Here is a 27871-nt window from a genome sequence, read left to right as displayed (position 1 = left end):
CCCATGGGACACCCACACAAACACAGATGCATATGCATACAAATAAGTTTTACAGCTGGGCAGTGGTGGCACATGCCTTTAATTCCAGCACTTGGGAGGCAGAGGCAGGCGGATCTCTGGGAGTTCGAGGCCAGCCTGGTCTAGAAGAGCTAGTTCCAGGAACCAAAAAGCTACAGAGAAACCCTGTCTCGAAAATCCAAAAAAAAAAAAGAAAAAAGAACATAAAAATATATCTGGTCCAATTTTAAACAAATCTAAAGTACCAAAGTGATTTCAAAAGAATATTTTAAAAATACTCATCAGATGAGCCAACCTTTTTAAAGAATAAATGCATATCTGACTTAAATATAAGCATTTGATTACCTGGACAAAGTTCTTGAATACAAATTCACTTACTCATTCTAAAGTGATGGGTGGTGACTCCAACCTAGGGCTCTAGACATCATTCTAGCAATGATGCATGTACCTGGCCATTGGGGCTCCTTTCCAGAGTCTTACTATGGAGTTCAGGCTGGCCTCCAATGTGCAATGCCCCATCTCAACTTATCAAGTGATGACATTAAAAACATGCACCATCACACCCAGCACACATCACATGCCCTATAATTCTGACATAACAATAAACAAGGGTCTCACAAATAAGATTTTTATGGTGTTGTGCATTTTCCTACTCTTCATTTTTCAAAATGTCATCTCTCTATATCAATATCACTATCATTGAAATCTGCATTTTTGCCTTAAATGAACATTTTACTGGGAATCATATTTTTTTTTTCCATTTCAGTGTCTTCAATACAAAGAGTAAATCACAAATATACTAGCTGTGCTGAGAGCTACAGTACAGGCCTAATACTGAGTTTAATCTTTATGTACCAAAATCAGAAGATTTCAAGTTTTGCCAGCTTGAAAGTAAACTATGAGGAACCCTCCAATGAGTAACACACACAAATACTACTGAAGGGTGCTGGAAAGATGGCTCAGTAGTCATCAACACTGGCTGTTCTCTTACAGCACCCAGGTTTAGGCCCCAGCACCTAGACTGGGTGGTTAACAACCATCTGTAACTACAGTTCCAAGTGATCCAACTGCCTCTTCTGGCATTTATGGGTACATGCACAAACATGGTACACAGGCCAACAAGGAATACACACATATTAGGAACACACATATAGAATTTATTGTGTCTTTTTTTTTAATTCAAAGGAACTACTATTTAAAATGCACTGAACCAGGACAGTGAAGCTATAAAAGTTCTTAGTAAAGAACCTGCTGTCAAGTATTAGGACCTGATTATGATGCCCTATGCCTGGTGTGCTGGCATGTGAATGTGATCCCAGAGCTTGGGAGATGGAAACAGGCAGCTCATATACAAATACAGTTATGTGAGGCTTGGTGCTTTGTGTCTGTAATCCCAGTAACTGAAAGGCAGGGTCAGGCTGGCCAAGTTCAAGTCCAACCTGGACTACAGGAAAAAGCCATAAAATAAACACTGAAAACAATACATTGCAAAATTAACATACAATATTAATTTAAGAAACTGGAAAACTGGCCAAAGAAACCAATACCAAGATACAAAATGGTCACATGCCTCATGATCAAATTTATAATCATGCAAGAAGAAAGGTAAACTTTTAGTCACATTTAAGTGTGTTTTTAAAAAAAGTGAACTAAGGAGTTTCTACACAGCTCAGATAACTACAAGGTTCCTAACACGGCCACTCCATTAAGCTTTACATTTACTTTATTATATTTAACATTAAAACCTTGGATACATGTAGACAAAGCATTCAGTGAGTTAGCTTATTTATTTTGGTTTTTTTTTTTTAAGTTTTGCTGTGCAGCTCATTAATCCTGCCTCAGACATCAAAATGATGGAATTATAAACTTCTGCCACTGTGCCCTCAGTTTTCTGTTTTATTTGTTTTTGGGTCTTTTGTTTGTTTTGTTTTGTTTGTTTGGAGCCTTGGGTAACTAAAACCAGGGCCTTGTACAAGGTAGCGAACACTCCCTTACTAAGCAGCCTTGGTTTCTAATACGTAGCCACAATTCTTCTAATAATCGACCTCAGCAGCTCCCTCTTAGGCCTCAAACCTGAGATCAACTTTTAAATATAAAGATCCTGGGTAATGGTAGTAAAAATACGCAATAAAGTAACGTCAGAACAATAAAATCCTTGAAAAAAGGGGGAAATGGCATAGAATCTAAAGCAAAACAACAAAGACTTTAATCTCTTGTGGTAGACAGAAGGGTCTGAACATACCTCTATCCCTTGGGAATGTACCCAAAGCTTCCAATGCCATCAGAAAGGAATTGAGGCTTAAAGGATAAGTTTCTCACCTAGTATTTCCACCAGCATACTTGAGAAACACACTGATTTATGTCTGCCTTTGTTCTATTATTATAAAAACTTCATAAAATTGCTACCATGTTGGTTCCTGCCAGTCTGTTCCTGAGCCAGGCTCATTAATAACTTGCTTTAAAATAAACTATCTCATGTCTTTTGTTTATTGTCAACAAAACAATTAACAAAATGTAACTTACATTTTTAATCATTTTAGTTTGTTCATTAATAGCTTCAAGAGGAACATTTGTGGCACCAATCTGCTGTGTAATACCGCCTGCTTCCCCATCTTGGACATGCGTGTGACGGAGCTATGAGAAAGCAACAGATTGAGATTGGTATTTTGGCATGAAAAAAGATAAAAACACAGTCAGTAAGAAACTGGCAACTCACTTTTTGTACAGAGTGCATATATAACAGTGACCCCAGACTAAAGCTCCAAGAAAGGGGAGACATTTGTGCCCCTTCTTCAACTATCAGGCTGTCACCTTTATTCATTAAAAAATTACTGTGTACTCTGGAATCCTGACCGTGATGCTGACCTGCAAAAAAGAACAAAAAGCTTCCCACACTATACCTAACAAAGGAAGAGGCTAAGAACAAAGAGTTCTTCAAGGCTGGGAAAGGTGGGAATTACAACATCACACAAAACCCCTGGGACACTTTGCAAATCTTTCAAAAAACAGGCTCCACTTTTCTCCCCATGATCCCATTTGGCCAACCTGTAAAAAAACCTATAACCCATTTTCCTTCACAAATTTCTATTTCCTAAGTTCTTTGAAATACTTGGAAACAGAAGCAGCAGATTCATGGGCCTGCTATGCCTTATAATATTAAAGCTTTTCAAAGGTACTACTCATTTTTCAAGTAGTATTATACACATATTTTCTTACCTTATCTAGAATTTTTGTTTTTCCTGTGTCTACATGTCCAAGCACACAGATGATAGGGGCTCTTAACTTTTCTGTATTTACATTTTTACTATGTTCAAGTCGTCGTTTCTAGAAGTGGAGTTAAAAAAAATTGCAAATTAAGACAAATTAAGTACTGCTTCAAGTCCTATCTATGCTCCATCTTGACTCAGGTTAAAGGGGGTGGGTGGGCTCCTGCTTTAGACCAGTGTCAAAAACATACCATTATCCAACAAAAGCTGGAGGCTGGAGAGATACTAGTCATGATAAACCTTGTTTTTTTGTTTTTTTTTTTTGAGACAAGGTTTCTCTGTGTAGCCCTGATTGTCTTGGACCTCACGCTATAGACCAAGCTGGCCTCCTCACAGATCTGCCTCCTAAGTGTGGGGATCAAAGGCACGTGTCACCACCACCTGGAGGTAATACCTTCTTAAAGCACTGACTCAAAACCTTTAGCTATGTACGCTAAAGACCACAAAAGACTGAAGAGGAAGAGAAGAAAGGCAACAGGAAAACAAATACCTCAATTCTCCGTTTTGCTTTGTCGTAAGCCCGCTCTTCTTTAGTACGGTCGTCATCGGAGTCATATTCAGAGTCTGAGCTAACATCTTTGCTTGGCTTTTTATCTAATGTTTTCCCTGACTCTTTCTCATCTGACATCTTTTCATCTTCCTCATCACCTTCGCTGCCTTCGCTTTCTCCTTCCTCTTCCTCGTCTTCACTCTCCTCTTCCTCTTCATCGTCCTCTTCATCTTCCTCCTCCTCCTCTTCTTCAGGTTTTTCTTGTACTTCTATGTGAATCGTATTTCCTTCTTTGAAGAAAATAATTATTTTAAAATAAATGAAAGCCTGAGTTAGAGGCAAGCCTGGTCTACAAGAGCTAGTGCCAGGACAGGCTCCAAAGCTACAGAGAAACCCTGTCTCGAACAACTAAATAAATAAATGAATGAATGAATGAATGAATGAATGAATGAAAGCCAACACATCAGATTTATATCAAAAGATTAGACTATAAAGGGACCAATTGTTAAAATGCACTAATTACAGCAGTCGCTTTAACTTTATATATCACAAATGCCAAACATCTGTTACAGTGAAGACTACCGCCTAGCAGTAAGAGTTGTGGCCACATTACTATGCCAGGACTCGTGGCAGGACAACATGGACAGCTGAGTATAATGCTGAGTACTGCTTTCCCCTTGGGGTGCTTCGATGATTCTGGAAGCAATAGTTAAATTTGAAGCTGCCTCAGGGCTAACAGCCAGATATTAGGAACCCAAACCTAATAAGACTAGAGAAGAGAGGGAAAAGAAGGGATGAGTGGGCAATCACTGGGTTATAATACTGTTACTGTGGGATAAAATCCTGTATCATATACCCTAGAAGAAACAGTAGATGAGAAATGAACAGACTGTATCATCATCTAAAATTAAATGAGCTCATGCATTTGTTATTCAAAATGCTAGTGTATAGACTGAGAACCCTTAATTTAAAAAAAAAATCCCCAAATCTGATATTCTCAAAAAATAATGTCAATTTTTTTCCCTCTTTAGACATAAGGCCTTAATGTCTCTAGTTCAAAACAAACTAGAGATACTAAAACTCTGTGTCAAGTAAGAAAAAAGGTATCAAATTAAATATGAAGAAGTTAAAATAAAAATGAAGCAAAAGATGTTAAAATATTCTTCAATCCAACGAAACAATTTACCATATTAAAAAAGAAGAGGAAGAACAACAATGGAGGATGGAGGTTAAGAAACAGAATCTGAGCTCCAAAGCTAGAGAAAAACCCTGTCTTCAAAGACCAAAATATAAGCAAAAACAACAACAAAAACAGAATTTGAAAAGAAAAAAAGTGATGGTATACAAATTGTGAGTTGGAGAAAATGCCCCAGTACTCTAAAACTGTCTGGAAAGAAGGGGGCACTAGACATTGTTAGTCGAAATGTACTAGTTAGAATTTAACAGCATCATGTTAAAAATTAAGCTGATCAGGGAGGCTCATTCCAATAATACTTCAGATAATACTCATTCCAACAATACCCATTCCAATAATACTATGGAATAATATATTCAATAATAATTCAGAAGCCAAGGCATGAAGACCACTCATTTGAAGCCAGACTAGGAACTTAGAGAAAGAAAGAAAGAAAGAAAGAAAGAAAGAAAGAAAGAAAGAAAGAAAGAAAGAAAGAAAGAAAGAAAGAAGAAAGAAAGAAACAGAGGAGGGAGGGGGAGAGGGAAGGAAGGAAGGAGGGAGGGAGGGAGGGAGGGAGGGAGGGAGGAAGGAAGGAAGGAAGGAAGGAAGGAAGGAAGGAAGGAAGGAAGGAAGGAAGGAAGGAAGGAAGGAATTCTATCACTTCAGTAGAGACACAAAGACCTTGGTTCACAGCAAATCCTAGGACAGCATGAACAGGATAATAAAACCCTATCTCAGAAACTATGTAAAACAGAATTAGAAAAAACAAGAGGGCTGGGGAAAGGAACTAATAACAACAAAATCCAACAAACAAAAGATAGTTATAAAAGAGAGGAAAAAAAGGAAACATCAAAACAGACTTAGGAATGAAAATGAAAAGTATAAAAGAGAAAGTGTGTCCCTAATTACATCAGGTGTCAATGCTGTTGTGAGTACTGCAGGTAAACTGTACTGACAAACTGCACTTGCTATAGTCTGAGTGCACTGTCTCCTCTACCATGGTGCTATTAAGAAGTAGTGGTGCATTCCTTTAATCCCAGCACTCCAGAGGCAGAGGTAGGCAGATCTCTGCGAGTTCGAGTTCGAAGCAAGTTCCAGGACAGCCAAAGCTGTTACAAAGGAAACCCTGTCTCAACAACAAACAAAACAAAAACAGACTTAGGGCTCACAAGAAGCAAAGTCATTAGTGCTTTGTACTCCTGAGGCCATTACTGCTTCAAGGACCAAGTGAGAATAATGCTCCTTCCCTCTGAAAGGGGCAGCAATAAAGTATCTCCCTGAAACAGAGAGAAGCCCTTGCCTGCTATCCACCAGTGCCAGTACTTTGACATTAGATTCCAAATCGAGGAAACACATCACTATTTTTGATAAGACACACAATTGGTGTTTGATTATGTCAGTAATAATGTACTGATACAAAGTCATTTAAATGATTAAGGAGAATACCACAGAGAGAAAACAATAATGAAGTCAAGGGTAGTTTAGCTGAATATGATACTTAATATGCTAATAGCCACTACTTGGAAACAGAACTATAATAGAATGCCCAATTCATCAGAAAAATCTAAGACTGTATTCACCCGACAATACAGAATCAAAATATATAAAGCAAAAATTAACAGAACTCTGAAAATAGACAATCTATAATCACAGTGAAAGATCTTTTCAATATACAGATTAGTATGAGAATGCGCACATATATGTGTGCTCATGTGTAAACACACAAACTCTCAGAATAATAAAGTCTCAAACAAAATAACCAGCACACTTGGTCTCAATACAAAAACCCAAGACAACTTCTAAAAACTAGCTTCAATTCACATTTGAAAACAAAATATCTGGGCATACACTGTCTTGTACGGCAAGACCCACAACCAGACTTCTATAAAGAGAACCAAAGAACTGAGAAATAACTCAGTGGTAGACTCCTACTGATAAATGCAAAGCCCTAGATTCAAAGCCTAGCACACACAAACAAACGTACACATACACAGAATCATGGGTATTCTCTGGTCCCCAAATTCTGTAGGTTAATAAGCACACTAAATAAATTAGATGAAATATATAAAACTGAAAAATTAACATCAAAACTTACAAATTTGGTGAAACCCTTGGTTAACTAAAAAAAAAAGGAGGAGGGGGAATCAAACAGCCAAATATTCTCAAGAATACAGGAAAAGAAAACTATAAGAAATTAGATTCAAAGAAAGGGATTTTAGTCATAAAAGGCAAATGTAATGACCAAAAGATAAACATTTACATCTCATTCAGTGAGCAAAAGTATACCAATCTTTGCTTTATGCTGCTAGGTTTTGTGTAGGTGAGCTTTAGACAAGCTACTCACACCACACTGTCTGGACAAGTGCATTCTAGGCAGCTATCACCTTAAAGATGACCTTCTGAAAATACATTACTTTGGATTTAGGAATATAAGTGATACGAAATCAATGGAGTTATCAATATGTACTCACGATTACCTTGTTCTCTCTCCTCATCACTGGCCATAGCTTCCCAGTCATCTAACCCAGCATCCTCAGTTTCTTCTTCTTCCTCTGTAAGTACAAGTTGCTATTTATGACAAAAAGTACTTGAGAGTAAGAGGCTGCTTTCATAAGTGTTAAATTTTGCCTGGGCATAGAAAAAGACACACTTCAATTATGAAAAAATACTTATGCAACTGTTTTCTTTGGAATTATCTTTCAATACATCTAGCATGCTGTAATTTACTATGACTCTATGTTTCACAATTTCTTAATATGGTTTCAATATGCTATTATTAAATTTAAAGTAGATTTTCTATTTAAATAAACTAAATTAGAAACCTAAACAACAAAATGTTTAGATTTTAAACATGTATGAACTAACTCAGTTCTTTAAAACTTTCAACTCACACATTATACACAGGATTTTTATTTTGCTCTTATCAGACCTATCTTTCAGAACAATGTTGTGAATAAAAATCAAAATTGCCAATGCTTGCAAGCTGCATGTACACACACACACACACACACACACACACACACACACACACACACACAAATGAGTATGCTAAACTGCACATATTTGGATTAGTAAGCAGGAGCTAATCTCTAAGGTTTCAGAATATACGTTTTATGGTTCTAACTAAAGAGGTTCCCAATTTGCTTTCACACCATAAGGTAAAACTTCGGCTTAGAGATTTTTGACCCATAAATAAAACAAAGACATTCCAAAACCCTTCAGTGTCTCTAACAGACATTGTACTGACATTACTAAAGAGAAATAAAACTGATTCATTCAAATATCACTTGGATATTTTCTCAAAGTAGAAATGAAAAGAGATGGGTTAAAGAAACGAATGATGAAGAAAACCATCTAAGCTAGTAATTTATTTGGCTCCAACCTACTTACTGATGATAGCTTACAAATCATGAACACTATGTAACAGGAATTAATGAAAACCTGATGTTACTGGCCTGGTTCAACAGAAGGGGGTGTCTCTTCTTTTTCTGGTATTCCTTGCTCCACAACTTCCACAGGAACACTTATTTCCAAAGCTTCAGATACTAAAAGGGAACAGGAAATGTATTAGCCACATTTTGTTGTCTATAATTTCTCTTCAAATATCCTACTCACACAATAAGAATCCTTGATATAAGAACACATGTCTTCCTAAGTCTCGGAAACATCTGATACTTATTAAGGAAATCATTGTTTTTTGGACTTAACAAATACTCTTCACATAATAATCCGAAGTATTTTTTGAAGGTTTATCTTTTTGTGTGAATATACGTGCAACTGTGTGTAGGACAGAAAAGGCACTGGATCCCAGAGAGCTGGAGTTCCAGGCATCTGTGGGAGGCTCAATTTGTTACCCGAGTGCTAGGATCCTAATTCTGGTCTTCACTGGTTGAACAGCAAGCAGCCTTAGCTACTTAGTGCTCTTTTCCAACCCCTAAAGTACTTTCCCTTTTGCGCTCACTTGAACCAGGTGAGAATGGTTAAAATGGTAAGAAACAACAAGGAAGAAAACACAGTGCTGGAGCTGGGGATATAGCCAATAAAATCCCTTTGGCTGGGTAGGGTCCTGGGCTCAGTCCTCAAAATCCCACATACATGTATGTTTATAGTACCATACTTTCTGTTGAAAGCTGTGAGAAAAACACACAATCCTTTCTAAACCAAGGCTACTTTATATACAAACCTTCTTTATTTTCTGGCTGTTGTGGTGTTTTCTTCTTCTTTTTATCTTCATAAATAGGCCTTTTCTTTGGCAACGAATCTTTTGATGGCACTCCAACGCCTGGTGGGGGCGGGGAAGGAAAATTTAAGGCTTATATTGTTATATGGTTTACTTGAGTGAAAGTATTTAAAATATGAGGCATGGTAACATACTCGTAATCATAACACATGGGAGGGTAAGGCAGGAGGACCATCATCTTATTAGATTCAAGGTCCATGTGGGCTACATGTGAGTCCCTGATTCATCTGAACACTTCTAAAAAAGGAAAGTATTTTTAAAAACAATACTTTAAGTCAGGCAGTAGTGGTGCATACCTTTAATCCCAACACTTGGGAGGCAGAGGCAGGTGGATCTCTGTGAGTTCAAGGTGTGGTGGCGCACACCTTTAATCCCAACACTTGGGAGGCAGAGGCAGGTGGATGTCCATGAGTTTGAGGACAATTCCGGGACAGCCAGGGCTATACAAAGAAAAGCCCTATCTCAAGAAACCAAAAAAGGACAACATTTTATTCAATTCAAAGATACATAACCTAAAATATAAGAGCATTCAGAGAGAAACCTATGGCTTCTGCACAGGGTGTCTGTACATTAACATTTAAACACAGAGAGCTAGCAAGTGCATAGGTCTTGCAAACACCACTACCATGGAGAAGTAGAGCAACTCTGTTACCAAGCACTGTCTCAAGCAGCCAAGCCTCCTTTATCTGAGCTGACTCACCTGTTCTCTAACCATACTATTTAGCTTTTCCCAAAATGTCCAACAAGCAGCCTCTCCAGTCTGGCTTTTGCCATCATAATGGATATGTAAATCATATAGTACTTCATAGTACTTCATCTTTTTCATTTGTTTTATTTTGAACAGTCACACCATGAACCCTGGCTAGCTTGAAACTCACCATGCAGACCAGGCTATCCTTGAACTCACAAAGATCTGAAGACCACTGCCTCCAGAATGCTGGGGTTAAAAATAAGCCCACCATGTCTGGCCCAGTACTTCATCTTTTAATTGTTGAATTATTGTATTACACCAGGTCATTATCCATTTAATAGCTGAAGGGCTTCTGATCACTTTTAATCTATAGTATTTATGAAAGCAGATGTGAATATTTTCACACAGATTACTTCATGAGTTAATTCTCTTGAAAGAGACAGAAGTTAAATATATGGTAAATTTTGTTCAAAACTGTCAGTTATTCTTCAAAGTAGACTAATATTGAACATTCTTTTTATGTTTACGGTTACTATTTAAAGAGGCTCTTCAAATCTTGTGTATGCTTTTATATGGAGGTACTGGTTGTCCAACGACTGAAGGATGAAGTTTTATATACCTTCGGTAGTATTTATTAGCAGACAATAAGGAATTTGTGAACTCTTCTTCCTTTTATGGGTTACTTTCATTTTACATTCATATGGATGTAGGTGTCCACAACGCCAAAGAACACATAGTTGGACTTAGGCCATCAGATTCGGTGACAGGTACTTTTACTCACTGAGCCATATTCCCAGCCCCTGAATTATGCTTTTAAATTAAGTTATCTTAAAACTCTTTGCCTAATACATTTTCTCCTATTTCTCTCTAAAAGCTTTTGGCTTATAATATTTACAACTATGATCCATTTTGAATTAATATTTAGATAAAATGGGGATAAAGGCAAGTTTCTGCATATAGACATTCAATTGTTTAAGCACATTTGTTTTACAAACACACACACAAATATACTACATATATTTCATTCACTGAATTTCCCAACACCAGGGAAAAAAGCATCATTGTCATATGCAGATGCTGTTTTATTAATCTACTTGTTTGCCCTTTTGCCAATAACACTATACTGACTCTTGGGGCATTAGAGTATTTTTTTTTAATTTATTTAGAGTTAATCTTCAAATTGCATATTTTGAGACTTCTAAATTACTCTCCTTGGACCAATGGAACCGAATCGAAGACCGGGATATCAATTCACACACCTACAAACACCTGATTTTTGAAAAAGAAGAAAAAATATATCAAATGGAAAAAAGAAAGCATATTCAACAAATGTTGTTGGCATAACTGGATATCAACATCTAGAAGAATGAAAATAGATCCACATCTATCGCCATGCACAAAACTCAATATATCGAAGACTTCAACATAAAACCAACCACACTGAACCTCATAGAAGAGAAAGTAAGAAGTACACTTGAATGAATGGCACTGGAGATAACTTACTAAATATAGTCCCAGTAGCACAGACACAATTAATAAATGGGACCTCCTGAAACTGAGAAGCCACTGTAAAGGAAAGTAAAGGACACAGTCAACAAGACAAAATGAAAGCCTACAGAAAGGGAAAATACCTTCACCATTCCCATATTGGACAGCAGGCTGATTTCCAAAATATACAAAGAACTCAAGAAATTGGTCATCAAAAGAATAATCCAATAAAAAATAAGACCTAAACAGAGAACTCTCAACAGAGTAATCTAAAATGGCTGAAAGACACTTAAGGAAATGCTCGACATCCTTAGCCATCAAAGAAATGCAAATCAAAACAACTCTGAAATTCTATGTTGTAAGAATGATAAGATCAAAAACACCGATGACAGCTTATGATGGAGAAGATGTGGGGTAAAGGGAACACTCCTCCACTGATGGTGGGAATGAAAACTGGTACAACTGCTTTGGAATTAGTATGGCAATTTCTCAGAAAATTAGGAAACTATCTCAAGACCCAGAAATACCATTTTTTGGTAAATACCCAAAGAATGCTGAATTATACCAAAAAGAACATGTGTTCAACTATGTTCATAGCAGCATTATTTGTCATAGCCATAACCTGGAAACAACCTAAATGGATAAAGAAGATATAGTACAGACACAATGAAGTACCACACAGTGGAAAAAAAATGACACCTTGAAATTTGCAGGCAAATGGATGCATACAGAAAACATCATATTGAGTGAGGTAACCCAGATCCAGAAAGACAAATATAATATGTACTCACTCATAAGTGGCTTTTAGACATAAAGCAAAGAAAAACCAGCCTACAATTTACAATCCCAGAGAACCTAGACAACAAAGAGGACCCTAAGAGAGACAATTATGGATCTGCTCTACATGGGAAGTAGAAAAAGACAAAATCTCCTGAGTAAATCAGGAGCGTGAATAGAAGGGGAGGGGAGGGGAACGGTGAAAAATATATAGCTCAAAAATTAAATAAGCGCAAAAAAAAACCAAACAAACAAAAAAACAAAGAATAAATTACTCTCCTTTTTCAAGAAGCATTTTTGGTAGGGTTGGAGAGATACTCATTGTGTTATGAGCACTTGTTCTTACAGAGGACTAGGGTCTGGTTCCCAGCACCCACATAGCGGCACATACCCATCCATAACCTTAGTCCTGAAGGATCCGATGCCTTCTCCAGACCTCTGTGGGCACCAGGCACAACACATGTCCCTATACATATATGCCATCAACAATACTTATATACATAATAAATAAACCTATTTATTTGTTTGTTTTATGTGTGTGGTATTTTTCGAGGCAGGTCTCACTATGTCCTGGAACTCACCGTGTAGAGGGGATTGGCCTTGAACTCAAGAGATCCCCTGCCTCTACCTCCCAAAGTGCAGCAATTAAAAATGTCCACCACTATGCCCAGCTTAAATAAACAGAAAAAAAGGTTTTAAGGAAAGTCTTTTTGGCTATCCTAACTCCATCTTATCACATCTACATTTAGAAATAGGTAACAAACCACCATAAAATCATTCTGTGATTTGACATTCCAACTCAATCTACAGACTAATTTTGGAAAGCTTCATTCACAGTTTTGAGTCTTATGGTTAATGATATAAAGTCTTACTTTGATTTACTCACTGCTATTTAGTAGTTCTCAGGTTTAGATACTATAATAGGTTTATAATTCTTTCACTTTTCTTTTTAGATTGGTTCAGTATATGTTACTGCTCAATTTTTTTTTTTTGTTTTCAGCAGCTAGTTGCTAGCATGAAAATACAACAACAATTACATATTGTTCTGCCACTTCACAGCCTTGCTAACCTCGTCCCCAGTTCTATAGTTGTCTTTAAGGAGATGCCTTCAAGCATTTTTCTATGTTGATAATCATAACCTGCACAGACAGTTGCACTGTCTCTATCCAGTCTGCCTGCCATTCATTTATTTAGCCCAATTTCACAGGTCAGGACATTACAGCACAATGCTAAATAATCATAGTGAGCAAAGACTGCCCTGTCTTTTCCAATATGTTAGTTGGGGTTTCTTTCTATTAATTCTTAAAATTACATTAGTTTTGTGTTCCAGGTAGTGGTGGCGCACGCCCATTAATCCCAGTACTTGGGAGGCAGAGACAGGTCGATATCTGTGAGTTCAAGGCCAGCCTGGTCAACAGATCAAGTTCCAGGGCAGGCTCCAAAGCTATACAGAAAATCCTATCTCGAAAAACCAAATAAAAACAAAACAAAACAAAACAAAACAAAAAAACATTAGTTTTGTGTGCTTACATATAGGCACAAACCACACCATATATATCTGGAAGTCAGTCAAAGAACAATTTACGAGAATCCATTCTTTTCCTTCTATGATGTGGATGGGCCTCAAGGAGCAAACTCAGGTTGTCAGACTTGGCAGCAAATTGTCTTTACCCACCAAGCCATCTTTTCAGCCCACTGTTAAGGTTTCTTTTCAAACTTTTTAACACTAATATAACAGCTGTGCCCTTTTTGTGGGGAAGGGATAGCAGGAGGATATTGATGCCTTAAAATGTCAAGTTAGGAAGTTCACCAAAACTGTTAGTAAATATACTGAATGACAATTCTGTCAAATGGTTTTTCTGAATTCTCTGATATATATCATGTAATTTTTATATTTTAGATTGCTGATATGAGAAAACATAGTGGTTCATTTTCAAATATTGAGTCAGCTTTGTATTCTCAGGATAATACCGAACTTATGAGATTATCCTCATGTATACATATATGTAAATACCCATATAAATATATACTTTAAGTAGGTAGCTATGTATCCACATATCTAACTATGTATCTGCGGGGGGGGGAGGGGAAAGAGAGAGAGAGAGAGAGAGAGAGAGAGAGAGAGAGAATATGTGTGTGTGTGTTACTTTGCTAAACTTTAATTGAGAGCTTTTTTTATTTAAGTTTCTAAATGGTCAGTATTGTATAGCTCATACTCAAGATACTAGGACAGAAGGATTGAAGGGAGTTTCAGACCAGCCTGGAACTATATATAGTCTGCATAACCTCTCTTGAAATGCCTTTGACTCAGTATGTAAAGTGTTCTCAAAAAACATACAAGCTATTTCTGGAATATAGAATGCATAACTGGTCTAATATACTACTTAATTAACTTTCAAAGTCCCTGGGAACTTACTTTGTTTTCTTTGTTAAAAATTAACTTAGTAAGATTTAAATAGACCACAAAACTGAGGGTTTTGTTTATGGGTTTAGTTAGTTTGTACCTTTTTAAAGTTGTTCTACTGCATCTACATTTTTGAATATACAGGCATATAATTGTTCACAGCAATACCTTCCATTTCACTACCCACATTGGTTTTAAATGTTATTGATCATCTCCAGGAACTAGCTCTTAAGTCACAAAGTGAGTAGTTGTGTGTGCATGCACACACTCACACACACACACAAACACACATACTGCCCTTTATCAAATGTTCTTCATCTACAGTAAGCATTCCTCTTTGAATAGGGTAAGGAGAAATGCACTGTTTAGTTTTCAAAACTTTTAGATTTCTCCCCAGATATATTTATTTTGGGGGTAGGTTTTTTTGCTTTTTGGACTTTTTTTCCCAGATAACGTCCTGTAATTTAGTTCAACCGACCTAGAACTTGCTATGGTAGACCATGCTGGACCCAAACTGTTCCGCCTCCCAGTGACAAGTCTGTGCCACTATGCTAAGATCCCAATAGACTTCCATCATCAATTTCTAACTTAATTCTGTTTTGGGAACAGTAAAACACACATGTACATAAATTAAAAAAAAAAAGAAGAACCTGAAATTTGTTTTATGGTTCAAAAAAGCAGTCTACCTTGGCATGAATTTGTCATGAAGTTTGAAGTTAGTTGTCCACAGGCACAAGACTGTCTTTTTTTTTAATATAATACAAGAGAGCATGATGGAGGAAGGTCATTGGTTAATAAATAAAGAAACTGCTTGGCCCTGATAGAGTAGAACATAGGTGGGTGGAGTAAACAGAACAGAATGCTGGGAGGAAGAGGAAGTGAGGTAAGACGCCTCAGACAGACGCCATGCAGTTCCTCTCCAGGGCAGACGTGATGAAGCAAGCTGCCACGTCAGAAATGCTGAATCTTTCCGGGTAAGACTAGTGCTACACAGTTTATTAGAGATGGGTTGATTGGGATATGAGAATTAGCCAGTAAGAGCTAGAGCTAATGGGCCAAGCAGTGTTTAAAAGAATACAGTTTGTGTGTTGTTATTTTGCGGCCGGGAGCTGGGTGGCAGGAATGCAGCCCACAGCTCCTTCAACAAGAGCACAGTGTTTTATATTGTTCATGCCTCTGTTTATTGAAAAGTTTACATTTCTGAAGCATATTTCAGATAAATGTGGTGTGGGACAATTCTATATTCTGCCAATTATGTTTTAAATAAATGCTGATTGGTCAGTATCCAGGCAGGAAGTATAGGCGGGATGACCAGACAGGGAGTAGAGGCAGATCAAGGAGAAAAGGAGAATTCTAGGAAGGAAGAAGCCCATCTATAATAGTCAAACTTGTAGTCATGCTAGATTTTTAGATGTACAGAGATATATTTCAGATGGATAGTTATTCTTTATAAACCTTTCAAAGACTATCAGAATATGGCATTTAAAATGTTTTAAGGACTTAGGACATTTCATGACAGTGAGACACATCTGTACCAATTACTTCAAGAAGAAGATGGGCATCAAAGAGGCTCCTTATGGAGTTTGCTAGCCATTTGGGCAAGAAACTGCTTTTGCCTAGACTGCTTAACTAGATATGCAGGACCCACAGAAAAATGACTGCTGAACTTGCCTAAAGATGAGACCATCCTTCAGGGTCCCTGTTTCATCAAAGAGTCTATAAGACATTCTGCAGGATACAGAAGAAAGTGACTGAGAAACTGCCTATATAGGTGGAATTGTCTTTGAAATTCCCTGCTTCATGGAAAGGTCTGATGGATTTTATGGACCTGTAGGTTGAAGATAGATGTTCCAACGTTACAGAAGAACTTTGGGTGACTGTCCAGGCAGCAAGATGTCACTGTCAATTCTAGAATTTTGGAAGTTGCTTAAAATGTACTTCCTGTTAACTTAGGTAATATTATATCCTTCTGGTAACTTTGATTGAGTTGGAAAATAGTTATAATTATAGTTTTCCTTAGTTATGATAAGATAAAGTAGATATAAATATTGTAACTGTAATTATTATTTGATACCTGTTTTGTTATATGTAATTTTACAATGTTAAAGTTAAAACCTTCCTTTTTATTTAAACAGAAAGGGGGAAGTGGTGTGGGATTCCCCTCTGTATGCTGTGAATACCATTAGTAATTTAAAAAAAAAAACTGTATTGGGCCAGCGCAGGGAATAGAGGTAGGCGGGGAAAACTAAACTGAATGCTGAGAGAAAGGAGGTGGAGTTAAAAAGAGAAACCATGGAGCCACTGCCAGAGACAGACATGCTGAAACTTTGCTCATAGGCCAGGACCTCGTGGTGATGCTCAAATTAATGGAGATAGGTTAAATGAAAATGTAAGAGTTAGCAAATAAGAAGCTAGAGCTAATGGGCCAAGCAGTGATTTAAATAATCTAGTTTCTGTGTGATTATTTCAGGAGTCTGGGTGACTGGGAAACAAATAAGTAGCCTTCCTTACTACAGTTCTCCAAAATTTGTAGAAACCAACACTGCAAGAAACAATGGGTAAATGTCCAAATCTCTCTTTGAACAGTGTGAACTACCAAGAAATTCTCATTGTTATCTTTACGTATTTTCCTTTTATCATATTTGAAAATTACATGTTTCCTGATTATGCCTCCTCTTCATTGAGGCATAATTTACCTACTGGGCTTTTATTTTCTTGTCAACATTCATGAATGTGTAATACTTTGCTGTATTATATTTTTAAAAAGCAATGCAAGTAAGATTGAATAAAGAGACTTATACAAAGCAAAATTCATTAATCTATTTTTGTTTGAGTTCATGGTTACCATTTTCATTATTTTAATGTTTTCTTCCAAATAAAGGAAGTTAGAGGTATTGTTTGTTAAATTGGGAGAGTAGAGCATACCAGTCAAATTAAATTTGTAACATTACTAAGTATGAAGTAAATATGCTCTTCTCAGTTTACAATTTGGGGTAGGAGGACACAGGTATAACTGGGAACAGCAAGGTTATTGCAGGGGACATCAAGGCAGATTGGGGAGGTAGTGGGGCGAGGAACACCAAGGCAGCAGAGGGAGAATGGCGAGGCAGTCGGGGACTGGTACAGACCTACAAGTGAATGGTTCCATACTATAACTCCTCTTCTCTATTCCTATAACACACCCAAAAGACACTCAGAACTCCTTTTAGCTAACACAGGCATTCAATCTTGTCACAAGTTTTATGATTCGGGCAACAGCAGGAATTATATGGTGTGGATTTTGAACAAAGTCAAAAATAAAACTGAGAATGATGTTTTTAACTTTAAAATATAAATATGTGTATATACACATAGGTACTTATAAAGCCTAGAATGCAAAGATCAGTGTTAAAACTCTGATGAGAGAAATATATAGCCTCTTTCTTTGGCTTAATAAAGTAGACAGTACAGCTTCCCTTCCTTGTAGCGCATAACCACCAGGTAAAAAGCTTAAGTCAAATGAGGAAACTGCAGGCTAGATACCACCCCAGATTTACTCAACTGACTGTTCTTCCAGACGGGGATTCTTGAAATACTACACACGTGATCAACACCAGCATTTGGCTTTTCTTTTGAAATCACACTCAAGTTCTCCAAGAGCTCTTTCCCGCAATGAACTTAGCAGCTGACTGAAAACCTGCAGTGATTTTCACAGAGATGATTAGAAAGGCCTACAGACATCCAAGAACCCATTCTGGACCGAATAAGCGAGGGAATGAATGTGGTAACTTATTTCTACTTAATAAGCTGCCTTTCAAAGACACAGTGAGCCAACATCTTTTATTGAGATGATTCACAGGAGTAGACTGCAGAGGGTCTTTCATATCAACTTAAGGAATGAAAACTTTCTATTTCTAGACAGCAGGGAACCAAAAGTTGTCAGGAGCATTATGAAGACTAAGAAAAGAGATCAGGGTCAGAGGTACCTCTTGAGAAACTATCTTTCCCAAGAAGGTCCTAAAGACTGGTCCTTAATTTCCATCTAATTACATCTGTAGCTATTCCAAAAAATAACATTTCTTAGCCTGGAAAATTATTCTCTTTCTGTTCCATCAAATATCTTCTAAGGGCCTTACGCTTTCTAGATAGTCACCAGTCAAATCTGATGATTGGGTATTAGCTATATACAAATGTACCCTCTAACACAACTGGTTTTAAAGCTATATCCCCAAATAAAAATAAATTTTTCTGAAATTTAAGTACAAACATAATAAAGAATTCATCACTAAGGGGAAAAAAAACAATTTAAATTTCAGCTCTGAATGTTGAACAAACTGCTTAAGCTCAATACATCACCATTTCCTATGTATGATAGAATTCAAATGCTAAGATTTCTGAGGGAAAAGCAATGTCAAAGATCACCATAGTAACAGTTACGAGATACACAATAAACAAGCTACTGATATAATTCTAATGACGTCCCTTATGTGACTTGCTTACAGAGCAATCATGAGGATGTGAGTTCAGAACCCCAGCATTTACACTAAAGAACACTCAAACAAAAACTTCAGGCACAGCAGTGCACAGCTGTATATTAGGGAATATTATTTTAAGGTGTGTTGCTTTTGTTTATGATATATTTAACTCTGTGAGGCTGTGATTCTTTGCCCGTCTAAAACACCTGATGGCCTAATAAAAAGCTGAATGGCCAATAGCAAGGCAGAAGCAAAAATAGCAGGGCTAGTAGGCAGACAGTACAAATAGAAGGACAAAGGCAGAAGGGGAGGAGCAAGAAAACAAGAAGAGGAAGACATGAGGGGCCAGCCTCCCAGTTATACATCAAACCACAGAGAAAGAAGTAAAGAAACGTATATAGAAATATAGAAAGATAAAAGCTGTCAAGAAACAAGCCAAACCAAGGCCAGGCACATTCACAACTAAGAATAAGCATTCGTGTGTGATTTATTTGAGAGTTGGGTGGTAATCCACTCAAAAAGCAAAAAAAGCAAAAAACATCACATAACACCTATAACCACAGCACTTGGAGGCCATAGGCAGGCAGGCTCTGGAGCTCACTGGTCACCCACTCTAATCAACTGATAAGCTCCAGGTTCAGCCAAAGACCCGGTCCAAAAACAAGATGGATAAGAAACTGAGACAGTGTCAACCTCTTACCTCCATGAGTACACACACTCATGGACCTACAAAAAAACTTTTGAAAAGAATTGTTAGTAATAATATATATTCTTATTATGCTAAATAAAATACTTATTTGGTACATATTCAAATATGGGAGAAAAATATAAAATAAATATCTATGACTCACTCTACATAACCCCATTAAAAAAGACAAACTAAAAACCATGCTCGGAAGGCGTATAAAACAGAAACAAAGAAAGGTTGATAATTGGTGGAACTGGTTAAAAGGTCTTTCTTTTTTTTCTTTTTGTTTGTTTATTATGCAGTTTTCTGCCTGCATGCACGCTTGCAGGCCAGAAGAGGCACCAGATCCCATCACAGGTGGTTGTGAGCCACCATGTGGTTGCTGGGAATTGAACTCAGGACTTCTGGAAGAGCAGTGCCATCTTTCCAGCCCAAAAGGTCTCACTTTCATTTGTTTCTTGGAGGGAGGGCAACTTTCATGTAAATTTATCGCTTGCACACAAATTTCCATCATAGTGGAAATCATTCTCCTCAACAACGACACTACATATCTATTCTTAACATTTTTACTTAGCTTTTCCATAACTTCAATTCCACGCCCCTGAACTAAAGCTCCTGTATCAGGGATCTACCACGTGAAAGAAGCTGTTAAGAGCATTACTTACCCTGAGCCTTGAGGTGTTGAAGGGTCGCTTCAGCTCTGGCTCTGGCTTCTCTTTGTGACTTAGTTAAAAGTTTCCCTTCTTTTTTTAAGCGTTCTTTTCTTTCTTTTTCTTTTTGCTTTTTCCTTTCTCTTTTTTCTTGCTCTAATCGTTCCTAAGAAAAAGTACATGGCATATAAAAATTCTATTAGCTGAATAAACCATAAAATTTAAAACAAGCAACACAAACTTCAAAGCTCTTGAAATTCATGCAAAATATTTTAGGAGACTTATGAATGAAGATACTTAAATGTTGTACATTGTTCTTAAATAACACCAGGGTATATCATTAGCCATAAAACACATGCAATTCAGTCTGTACATGGAAAAATAAAGGTAAGATTTTCTTGTACCTCTTTCATCTTAATTATATTTATATCAGAGCAGTTAGTATAACTAAAATGCCCATACAACTATAAATTTTTTAAATGTACATTAGAACAGATTTCAAGTAAAACTATCAGTTTTTTCAACTTCATGAAAAACATACCTCTTCTTTTCGTTTGGCTTCTAGTTCTTCAAGCCGCTTAATCCGTTCTTCCTCTTCTCTCTTTTGTCTCTCCTCCTCCTCTTTAAGCTTAGCCAAAGCTTCTTGTATAGCTTTAACAGTGGACTTGCTAGGGCCTTTCTTCTTCTCTTTCTCTTTCTCATCTTTTTCTGTTTTCTTTTTCTTCTTATCTTTTTTCTTTTTGTCTCCTTCATTGTCATCTACAAAAAAGAATGCAGGCAAAGCACTCAAGTTGTTTCCTCTGTCAATGAATAAAAGCTAGCCAGGATTCAGGGACCACCATGAGACAAGGCTTCTGACAGCAGTGCATGGTGGTGCCCTAAGATTGGGTGCCTCAGTTTACCAGTACCAAGTACATCAGGTATCACAGCTGTCCCACTGGGGCACCTGTAATGTTAGTGTTGGTCTGAGACATCCAGATGAACCAAGACGACACACAGACATTATCAGCAGTAAAAAGGAGACAGACACTACATTTCAGGTATCTCTCAGTCACAACACATCTGAAATTCTAAAAAATCAAATTAGCTTATGCCCATTTAGATGTTATAGCCATTTCACTTCTGTTAGGTAAGAATGATAAAAATGATACCTGGAACATGAGGATATTGGAACAAAATATAAAAATTTAAAGAAATAAAATGGGTAATATTCCTGTGATAGTGTTTCTCCTCAAAATTCAGAAAATAAAAATTTCATGGGTAAAAACAGGTCACTTGCTTTTGACTAATTTCTAGTCTAAGGAAAAATGACGATTTTTAAAAATCTAAACCACCTAATATATAGATATATTTAGTCTAAGGGAAAGCAGTCAGCTAGCATTCCTCGTGTTTGCATGACAAGCACTTTGCTCATTAAACCATTTCTCCAAGCTATTTATTTATATACTAATAATTTAGTAACATTTTATTGTGACTGTTCTTGCTGTTAATGATGACTAAAGTAGATTTCAATTACTGATCAGTTTATTTCAATTACCAAAAAACAAAACAAAACAAAACAAAACAAGACAAAAGTGAGGCCAGTAACATGGCTCAGAAGGCAAAGGTGATTGGTGTCAAGCCTGACAACCTATGTTTGATGCCTGGAACTAACATGATAAATGGAGAGGTGACTTCTTCTAAAAGTTGTACCCTGACCTCTGCACGTACAATATGGCTTGTGTACACCCACACATAAAAGCAAATAAATGAAATAAATTTGTTTTTAAAAGAGAAACAAAAATGTTTACTGTCACTTAAGTGATTTAAATAATTTAAGTTTCTTGATTTACTGTTTATTTTTCTATTTTACAGGTTAAACTGGGTTTTCTTTAATAGAAAAGAATTTAGAGCTATCATCTGACATGAGTTTTGGGGAGGAAATTTTTTCTTTGACCACTTTAGTCATCATTAACAGCAAGAACAGTCACAATAAAATGTTACTAAATTATTAGTATATAAATAAATAGCTTTGAGAAATGGTTTAATGAGCAAAGTGCTTGCCATGCAAACACGAGGAATTCAGATCATATCCCCAGCAACCACATAAAAAAGCAGGCATGGCAGCATACATTTGTAAATCTAATCCATGGGAAGGGAGAGAAAGGCAAGAACCCTGAGGCTCACTGACCAGCCAGCCTGGTTGAAAAACTAACTCTATGTTGAGTGAAAAGATGGTAGATTATTTATCATGATTTCAGCATTTCTTAGCTGCTTGTAGCTCCTTGTGTATTGTTGAGGCATGGGCTTGTCCTGTCCCTCATAGCATGTCTATCTGTTGCTGTCCCTATTCAACACACACTTAGGCAATCGTGTTGGTGAGACTTTATGAGTATAGTTTCTGACACTCCTGGGCGAGACAATCTCACCGCAATTAATGAAAAAGAGAGGCCATGAATTTGAAGGAGAGCAAAGAGAGGTATATGGAAAGGTTTGGAAGGAAGAAAGAGAAGAGAGAAATGATGTAATATTATAATCTCAAAAAACTAAAAAAGAATTTTCTTAAAATGTAGGATGGAGAGTGATAATGGTAGAGACCTAAAATCACCTCTGGTTTCCATATCTGAATGCACAGGAGAGTGTATCCCCACACACGCATGTCACAAAATAATGTACAGTACAATGATCACAGTTTAGATTAGATATGAGCCAAAGGCTTTTGTGGTTATTTACCAACCTTCTATAGCTGCAGGAATGTCTCCTTTCTCCTCAGAGGCAGCTCCTGCATCAAGAGCCATTTTTGATTTCAAACCTTCGTCTTCAGATCTCTTCTGAGGTTCTTTCTGTTTACTCTGATCCTTTTTACCTTTTTCTAGCTCTTCTTTTTCTTTCAGCTTCCGTAATTTTGCTTTTTCTTCATCTCTCTTTTTTTTCTCGCGCTCTTTCTTTTCTGCCTTCTTCTGGGCCACTGTCTTAATTTTGAAGGAGTCATCATCTTCATTCCCACTCTCTACGTTAGGAAGAGGCTTGTTTTTCTGATTTTTTTTCTGTCCTTTTTTGGACTGTAAAAATTCATCTGACTCACCACCACTTTCACCAGAAGAGTTTACTCTAGAACGTTCTTTACTTCTTTTACTATTATCTTCATCCTCCTCTGACCCATCCCATTTTTTATTTGATTTTTGAGCTTTTTTAGCTTTTTTAGAAAGTTTATTAGAATCATCATCATCATCACTTCCAGAGAATATTTCCACTTTAGGTTTTGCAGACTTTTTTGATTTTGAATCCTTATCTTCCAATTCTTCACTATCATTATCATCAAAACTTGTTTTTTTGCCCTTCTGTCCTTTCTTCTTTTTATCTTGTTTTGAGGCAGATTCCTCTTCATTGTTTTCTGTAAGCTAAAAACATTTCCCATATTAGAAATATCAACAGATTGTCAACCCTTAAAAATAACCGGGACCCCCTCAGAATAAGGTGCTTCCCTCATAACACACTTTTAATACATTTTATGGAAGCATGATTATTTTTGTATTGTTTTATAAAATATAAAGAAGTATGGGGTTGGAGAGACAGCTAAGCAGTTAAGAGCAATTGTTGCTCTTGCACAGGATCCAGGTTTGGTCCCCACACCCACATGTCAGCTCACAACCATCTGTAACTCCAGCTCCAAGGATCTGATGCCCTCTCTGCTGACCTCTGTGAGCACCAGGCACATACACGGTGCACATACACATATGCAGGCAAAACACTCATACAAATAAAATAAATCTAAAAAAAAAAATTCAACCACACAATAGACACTAGTGTAGGCCTATTATACAATTCACATTCACCATACATCTCAAAATCCACGTGCCCTAAAACAATAATGAAAAATACATAGAAAATTGAAGGTGGAGGAGGGCAATGTCATCACTGTCCCCAAATGTACAAGTTTTATCAAGAGGCAATACAACATTAAGTGTTATTTATATCTGTCAAAGGTTTTAAAAAAAAATATTGCTTCTTTCAGACAACTTGGTTCCTCCCTTTGACCTGTTTTATAGAAACTATTAACATGTCTACAATCACAGGATTCTCCATGCAGCTCCCAAAACATCAGTAGGAAGAAAACACTGAGCAGGAGGCACAAATGGTAACATCTTTCACCTTGACTGGAGCAGCTTCTCTGTCAGTTCTGATGCCTTGGGCTTCCAGAGACAATTCTTCAAGTTCTCTCAGAATATCATTCTCACTAGAAAAGGAGTAAAATACATTTTGAAGCACTGGAATCGTTAGATGACTCCAATACCCAAGATATAAAAAAATGAAGAATGCTTTTTAAAACATACTCAAAGTCTTGCTTCTTTTTCTCCTTTTTCTTCTTTCCCTTTGATTTCTGAGGCTCCTGTTCCTTGGCAGCACCAGCTCCTTCTATTTCTGCAGCCAAGGCGCCAAAATCAGTATCATCCTTGGTACTAAATGAAAACAAACACAAAATGTTACCCAACAGTAAATAATCTATCAGTTCTCTTACGCAGACACTTCCTTGGTATTTCTGCACCCTATACATATTAGTAACACAGAAAAAGACTCTTCAAGTCCTCGCATAACAATATGGTTACATACTTACCAAACTCTGTCTTCCTCCATAAAGGTCAGTATGCCAAAACCAGAAGGTATGAATGAAGACCCCTAACCCTAAAACACATAAGCAAACACCCTAGGCAATGAAGGAAAATAAGTAACTTCCATAGATAATAAACGTGTGTGTCTGTCTATGCGCACACACCTAAATGCAGTTACTTTTATAAAATACCAAAGAAACAAAGTATAAAACGGGCCTTATTCTTTGGTTATTAGTTACAACACCTAAATGTTTGAACACTTTTACATTTTTCAAAACAGCAAAAATTAGAAAGTTCAGAAGAACCTGAGAAACCAACTAGTCTATTATCCAGTTTTACTAGTGGACAACACTGGAATGCACAGAGATTCAAATGCCTTAAGGAAACCATGACTGCACATACAAATTTACATGAGTTAAGTATGGATTACTAAATAAAACACTTAGCACACACACGTGGCCAATCCAGAACCAAAGCTACTTTCAATCTTTCACATTTGTTAAAGATTTTATATATATAAATAAATATACATACATAAATACATGTATGTATAGATATATACATACATGCAGGCAGAATAGTATATATCCCATATACTATATATACATATACATATATATATATACATATATGGGATATATACTATTCTGCCTGCATGTATGTTTGCAGGCCAGAAGAGGGTACCTGATCCCATTATAGATGGTTGTGAGCCACCATGTGGCTGCTGGGAATTGAGCTCAGGACCTCTGGAAGAGCAGCCAGTGCTCTTAAGCTCTAAGCTCCACTCTTTCACATTTTTGACTCCAGTCTACGTCCTCACCTATCTTATTTGGAGTAACCAAAGTCCCCATCAAGTTCAAATCTACAGAAAACCAAGGTCAGTCATTCTGAAATGTACAAGTACAAAACAGTATGTTAAATTCATCTGAATGACACATTAAGACTGCAACAGATGAGAACTGGAGAGATGGCTCAGCAGTAAGAACACTGGCTGCTCTTCCACAGGTCCTGGGTTCAATTCCTAACACCCACCTATAACTCCAATTCCAAATGATCCAATTTCCTCTTCTGGCCTCCTCCAATACTAGGGACTCATGGGGTGTACAAACATACATGCAGGCAAAATACTTATACACATAAAATAAAGTACTATTTTTAAAGAAGATATTAAACAGAGGAACACCTTTATTGTTTAATCTGTTAAAGAGAACTTTTGAAGACAAATAAACTTCCTATACAATGAAAAGACTATATAACAAAATATTAACAATACAGAATTTAACTTCAAGAAACTTACTAGAGTGGATAGCAAACTGTAAATCAAGAAATAAAGGAATTCAATGTTTTTATGAATAGCTGAACAGAATTAAAATGTCCCACTGGACACTTGACTCTGAACAGTTTTTGCACATCTAAAATGGGGAAGTCAGACCCTGGTAAAGCAGTTTGAAAACAAGCAACATAGTAGAGAAAGACGTTACCACGGCAAAGAGGATGGTACAGCAGGCACAGCCCAACTACTAGGAAGTAAGAGACCCAGTGAGGGAGCTTGGGTAAGTAACTATAGTAAGAACATAATGGGCACCTGGCTTGTATCAATGCAAGCAAGATTCAAGTCTTATAAACATAAAGTGGACGGAATTGGTAACACTTAAAAGTAGATGTATACAAAAAGCAGTATGGAAACATAAAAGACTACGTTGAGGTCATGTCAGATAATAAGAATCTAAGGATAGCCCAGGGCAACCAAGAGTTGCCCTAAAGGAACCTATGCCAATATTTCACATTACAACAGTTTCTGGAAACTAAGAGAAAAGGAAGATTGATGGTTGGCTCTTCACCTGCAAAATATTGCCAGCACTCACATGAACTATATTTGCCCCATCTAAAGACCATGAGGGATTTTCTTTGTTTCACTATCATTCCAGAGTATTCATCAAAAAATATTCCTACAGTATAGTACATATAACTACCTTTGTATGGTATCAAGTCTAAAAGACTTCTTCTGGCTAATAATAAAAGATTAATAGTTTCTGAATGCTTACCAAACATCAAGCATTGTGATAACCAATTGCCACACATATTAGACATTCTCTCTTAATACCACTAGCATTTTATGAAGTGAAGCGTAAATATGATAAGCAGGAAGGCCACATAATTACAAAGCACACCTTGCCCCCCCCATCACAAGCTCAAACTATTGTTTTCCTTAAAAAAAAAAAGGAAGTAATTTAGCTTCTGATTTTTCAGTAAGCTCAAACACAGCTATATCCATCAAGTACAATATGATTAAGTCTTAGCCTGAACACTTCCAAAGCATTCTTTCAATATATAATAGGAATTGAACACGATGCCATGTATCTTCAGCCCTATTTGTATTTTTAAAACTTTGAATTTACTGTGCCTAGTTCAGGCTGGCCTCAAACCTGTGATTCTGTCTCAGCCTTCTAAGTAGAACAGAATATGACATTACTACACTCAGTCAATGTATACATGGAACACCAAACAACTTAAAACAGTCAATAGATACTGAAGAGCAAAGCTGGAGAATTCATTACCTAAACACAAAACACAAAATTTGTTGACCCTGAGGCTTGGCAACAAGATTTTAGACAAAACACAAAAGGCATAAGTCATGAAAGAAAAATAACAAGACTTTATTAAAATCAAACACTTCTGAAGAAGATACTATTAAAAATTGAAAACACAAATGGGAACAATATTTGCAAAATGCTATGTTGTTAATAATTGTATCTAAAATATACAAAGAACTCTTAAGAGCACCCAACTAAATATGGGCAAAAGATAAGAAATTATGCTGCCAAAAAGAAACACTGCAAAAGATGTAAATAAAAACAAAAGCGCTGGGCAGTGGTGGCGCACGCCTTTAATCCCAGCACTCGGGAGGCAGAGGCAGGCGGATCTCTGTAAGTTCTAGG

The 27871-nt window shown here is 36.8% G+C and overlaps 1 protein-coding gene across 1 annotated transcript in view; it reads right to left on the bottom strand.

The window, feature by feature from the left end:
• The window catches only part of Eif5b (eukaryotic translation initiation factor 5B), a 57399-nt gene that overhangs the window by 16031 nt on the left and 13497 nt on the right, over positions 1–27871 (bottom strand). Inside the window, exons 2-12 of the mRNA XM_005360023.3 lie at positions 24657–24782; positions 24475–24559; positions 23060–23723; positions 20885–21102; positions 20359–20509; positions 9135–9233; positions 8407–8496; positions 7429–7503; positions 3775–4064; positions 3235–3342; positions 2542–2652 (exon numbers count right to left, since the gene is read on the bottom strand). Coding sequence (XP_005360080.1) covers positions 2542–2652; positions 3235–3342; positions 3775–4064; positions 7429–7503; positions 8407–8496; positions 9135–9233; positions 20359–20509; positions 20885–21102; positions 23060–23723; positions 24475–24559; positions 24657–24782 — 2017 coding nt within the window. The remainder of the gene's footprint in view (positions 1–2541; positions 2653–3234; positions 3343–3774; positions 4065–7428; positions 7504–8406; positions 8497–9134; positions 9234–20358; positions 20510–20884; positions 21103–23059; positions 23724–24474; positions 24560–24656; positions 24783–27871) is intronic.

Source organism: Microtus ochrogaster, linkage group LG2 (genome assembly GCF_000317375.1).
Source record: "Microtus ochrogaster isolate Prairie Vole_2 linkage group LG2, MicOch1.0, whole genome shotgun sequence".
NCBI lineage: Eukaryota > Metazoa > Chordata > Mammalia > Rodentia > Cricetidae > Microtus > Microtus ochrogaster.
Note: the sequence above shows the minus strand (reverse complement) of the source record. Positions and strands in the feature narration are given on the sequence as shown.